The 4,658-nt window shown below is 40.8% G+C and overlaps 1 protein-coding gene and 1 pseudogene across 1 annotated transcript; one reads left to right on the forward strand and one right to left on the reverse strand.

The window, feature by feature from the left end:
* Nucleotides 1–201: 201 nt before the first annotated feature.
* On the reverse strand, nt 202–783 carry LOC147886689 (uncharacterized; annotated as a pseudogene).
* A 532-nt stretch (nt 784–1,315) lies between these two features.
* On the forward strand, nt 1,316–2,567 carry LOC147886690 (uncharacterized). Its single transcript, XM_087395302.1, has 4 exons — nt 1,316–1,462; nt 1,660–1,773; nt 1,972–2,136; nt 2,316–2,567. The coding sequence occupies exons 1-4, from the start codon at nt 1,316–1,318 to the stop codon at nt 2,565–2,567; spliced, it is 678 nt and encodes a 225-aa protein (XP_087251428.1).
* The last annotated feature ends 2,091 nt before the right edge of the window (nt 2,568–4,658 follow it).

The raw sequence follows: 4,658 nt of genomic DNA on the forward strand, positions 1-4,658 counted from the left end.
TCATCACATTACTAACATTGTGTGCGATTATGATTTGGAACAACTTTCTCCAAAAGGTATTAGTAGAACCAAATGCCATACTGCTAACAAAAGATGGAGCAAAGAAGTTGTTGACGAGTGTTAGCATGGGCTAGAATACTATCCATGCTTGTTCTAATTATTGTATACTCTTCCATTGGTACAACATTGTCAGTGCTAATTTCACTTTTCCTGAGTGAAAGAATTTGGATTAATGCGATGTTCTCCAACAGTATAAGATTCAATCCGCTGTGCAATTTGTACGGCTCCAAAGAATGTTTTTGGTCCGTGATCCCTAGTACAATGAGAGATATCGTGTTTGAGCTTGGGCCACAAAAAGAACAATTTCATGTCTTCCGACATGGAAGAATTGGTGCGAAGAAGAAGGTGATTGAGCTTGACTATGAACTGAGGAACAGGTTCATGTTCGCTTTGTTGGAGTTCTTGCAACTGTTGAAGTGCCATTTGAGTCACATTGGCATGAGCGAAATTTTGAAGGAGTTGGTGTTGCAAACTTGGCTAGTGGTGTTTAATAGATTCATGTTGTTGTACAAACCATGTAGCTGTGATACCTTCCAAGACGGTTCTCAACTCTAGTGCCTTTTTTTCATCAGACCAAGAATGGCACCCTGTAATGTTCTCAAATTGATCTATCCAAACCATTACATCCTCTGTGGGAAGTCCATGGAAAGATTTCGGACAAGCCTTGTTATCTCGGGAGGGAAAGGAGGAATTTGAAGAATGATACGAAGCTAGCATCGACATCAGGGCCTGATTTTATTGGGAAAGCTAAGACATGAGGACATACATGGGTTGTTCTTGCAACGGCTCTTCCATCCTCTGTTTGTCCATTCTCCTTACGTCTCCACCAGATGTGAAGTGCTGCGATAATACAGATAGAGACCAAAAGCAAGCTACATTGAGACACAAAGTTAGGTCCTTTATTAGCACGTTTGGCCCCAAGAAGTTACAATCGTATGACACGTGGCATTTCCACGTGTAAGTAAGCCACAATATTTAAGGGACTTAGTTTTCCCGCTAAGGTAACGGTTCGTGTGCATGAGTGGAACCTGTCGTTTGCATTCATGCGTCCCATCTGTTCTTGGCACTTCAATGGATTTTTACATACACCTAAACTCACAACCTGTTTGCATGCAACCAGTCTGCAAATTTTGATCGCCTATAACGTCTATATATGCAAGGATTCGGTGCGTGAAATGCAACGCTTTGCCTTCATCTGTACTCCTATTGTGCGCTCTGATATTGAGCCGTTTACATGCGTTGTATTTCCATTACGATGCCTGCTCCACGGAGGAGTAGCGGTTGGTACACTGCAACGGAAATTAGAGAACACTGCCTCCGCTCTGACTGTTGGGTCATCGTCCTGGGAAGCGTCTTTGACATCTCGCACCTTTTCTCCTCCAATTCGTCCTACCTTGCTAAGGTATCCTCTGTTCTCCAACAATGGGAAAATTTGAATCAACCGCACCCCAATTAACCGCTACTTGGTGAGTTCGATCTCGATTATATGTCGAGTTTGTGTTTTCTCGACCGTCTGCGTTAGAACAATGATCGTGCACTTCCTTATTTGCTTTCAAATCATTTTTCAATAGTTCATCCACAAACCCTATAATCTTGCAGCCCCTGCTCCTCGAAGCTGGAGGAGATATCAGCCAATGGTTCGATCCAGAAACCGGCGACGTCAAAACGCGTTTGGACCCCATATCCAAACTGACACTTTATGACACTCCTCAGGTGTGCCAAATATTCATGCTTCAAAAGACACAAATCAATTCTCACCCGGTATCGAACAGGAAAAGCAAGGAGAGCAACCTCAACTTTCTTGGTCAAATATAAGCTACGTTTTATTTCTGTTCGCCAACGTCATGAGACAGTGAAGTAGTCATTGCTGCCCTGCCAACAAGGACTTAGCAAAGCTTTGCCTGTGCATAGGGTAGATTCATACATATACCGCCAGACAGTCCACGCACGGATTGGGATTGTAGCCATGAAATGCCATGGTGGAAAGACTCCAAGTATATCATTGGAAAGCTCAGCAAGAAAACTCGTCTGGTGCGGATAAAGAACGTACTGACGGCTTTGGAAGCTCCATTGGAGGTATCCTTTACTGACCTCTAGACAAGTCTTTTGACATTCAGCGCACAGTAACATATCATCAAACTTTTGTTTTAGTGCCAGACTTTCGTTTTCGTTCTAGAGTAGGCTTCTGGGAAATGTGAAAGCTTTGGTAATTAGTCCATTTCTCTCCTCCGTGCGTGATGACTTACAACACTTAGGTACCCAGTGAGGAGACCATCAATCAAATCCTGGAGCGGTACACGAGCAGAAATTCGCACGCGAAGAGCTATACCTGGAAGGCTATATGCACTAGCCATGAGAGGGCCTTCACTGACTTGAACATGGATAAGACACTCGGAGAAAACGGGATTCCAGATGAATCCGATCTATTTGCATCTTTGGGCCTGGCACCGGATCATCACATTCCGGTTATTCATGTGTACTACAACGACGACCTAACTGATTCCTGATTAACGGATTGAGGTTTTCCATCAAGTTGGGGCCGCAGGTTGCAGGGCGGACAAAACTGCAGGCCATAAAATCGCCGAGCGCGAGTACATTACGTAAAGAGAATTTTGGGGAGAAGAGTGTGAGAGCTTCTTTATGTTATCAAATGTAGACAAGTATCTCATATCTCTCATTGGAGAACTAGAGCTTAACACTAGTAGCATGACCCGTCTACCACGGTAGAGCTTAACACTAGTAGCATGACCCGTCTACCCCGGGTTACAGACCCGCTTACCTTCGCTGGGTCTCAAAGTTGAGACCATAAGTTGCCTTTAATTTTGAGGAATTAAATTTAAGGTTTTATTTATAACTTTAAGAAATTTTCAAATTGTATCTCCATTCTCTCTCTCTCTCACACACACACATACAAATCTCAACATTTGTAAGCTTTTTATTAAATTTTCTAATCAAATCCAAATGAATCCCTAAGAGTGCCTTTATTAATAATATGATCTAAATTAATTGAATTAAATTATTATATATTGATTTTTCATTTGAAGGTATAAATAAAATATATATTATTTATTTCACACACACACACATGAAGAATTTTTATTTGAACATTAAAATGACGCTAATTAAAGTCAAGTCCTAAAATCGAAGAAATGCAATTTCGGAGAAGCTTGTTTTTAAAGAAGAGGTGTGTGTATGATGATAATGTTTGTATGTTTGCTTAGGAGTGTGTGGGTCTTTTTGTGCATTGTGGATGATTGCATGTGTGTCTATGTGTAGGCCAATGCAAGTGGATGTATGCATCTATATGTCCATGTGCAATGCAATATGATTGTGTACTCATGTACATGTGTGCTTGTGTCCCTATAAGTGTCTGTATATGTTCATGTGATGTATATGCACCTTTGAATGCACATGGCTAGAATATCTGCACCCATGCACATAGTGTGTCAATTCCATCGATCTTGCACCATGTCTCTATCTGTATAAACATACATATTTACACACATACGTACAAAAATACGTATGTACATTTGTATGTACATATAAATGTACATATGTGTGTGTGTGCATGCGCACGTGTGCGGGTATGGCTAGAGGCTTGAAGGTGGTAGCTTGTTGCACAAAGGCCACATGTGTCATTTCATCGCAATAACTCACCGCATGCCCACTCCACACACATGGTTGTCAAGCTTGTGTCTTAGCCTCTCTTGTTACATGTGGAGTCGTTTGAGCCTATCTTCTAGAGCCCTCACAATGTGCCACATATTTGAAAATAAAGCATAAACCCACCCTATTGCCTTGTTACCCACATGTGTGTGTGTGTGTGTGTTTGTGTGCACGTATGTTTACTCTCTCTCCCTCTCTCTCTCTCTCTCTCTCTCTCTCTCTCTCTCTTTCTCTCTCTCTCTCTAAACATGAAATGTATAAATATAAATAAATATCATATATATAATATTCTCTCTCTCTCTCTCTCTCTTGCCTCCAAAAAGCGATAAAAATTAAATGAAAAGCATTTAAAAAAGGATTAATTTAAAAGGCAATTTATATATGTGTATATATATATAAATTAAAGATGAAATGTAAATATTATATACATAATATAAAGTCTCTCTCTCTCTCTCTCTCTCTCTCTCTCTCTCTCTCCTTCAAAAAGAAATAAAAATTAAATGAAAAGCATTTGACAAAGGATTATTAAAAGGTTTTAAAAATGTTATGTGTGTATGTGTGTGTGAATATATAAACTAAGCACAAAATTTTGAAAAAAAAATATTTCATTTAAACCGCTCACTGTCATGGCATCGCACGTCAGCAACTCGCCTCGTGGTTGTCTGACAGACAATGTGCATCCATGTGGACCGACACGTGCCTACCTCACAAACCTTCATCCAGACTATGCTTCCCCTTCTACTGTTGATAAAACAACAAAAGAGGTCAATCACTGTGCTCTGTCTATTGCATTACCAACCATGCTCTTCTGTGTTGCCATCCACTATACCAGTGTGTAGCCAATCCTTCAGCTCGACTGTTCCAATCTGCACGATTGTTCTTTGCTATGCACACTCTCCACTCCACTCCATCACTTGTTAGCCGTGAAGACC

Source organism: Dipteris shenzhenensis, chromosome 24 (genome assembly GCF_047967505.1).
Source record: "Dipteris shenzhenensis isolate YYH24624 ecotype China chromosome 24, Dip_SZ_1.0, whole genome shotgun sequence".
NCBI classification, from domain to species: Eukaryota; Viridiplantae; Streptophyta; class Polypodiopsida; order Gleicheniales; family Dipteridaceae; genus Dipteris; species Dipteris shenzhenensis.

Coding starts and splice junctions, on each gene's coding strand:
- LOC147886690 (XM_087395302.1), top strand. CDS start 1,316: ATGCCTGCTCCACGGAGGAGTAGCGGTTGGTACACTGCAACGGAAATT. Junction 1,774..1,971: donor CACTTTATGACACTCCTCAG/GTGTGCCAAATA, acceptor GCCTGTGCATAG/GGTAGATTCATACATATACC. Junction 2,137..2,315: donor CTTTGGAAGCTCCATTGGAG/GTATCCTTTACT, acceptor TACAACACTTAG/GTACCCAGTGAGGAGACCAT.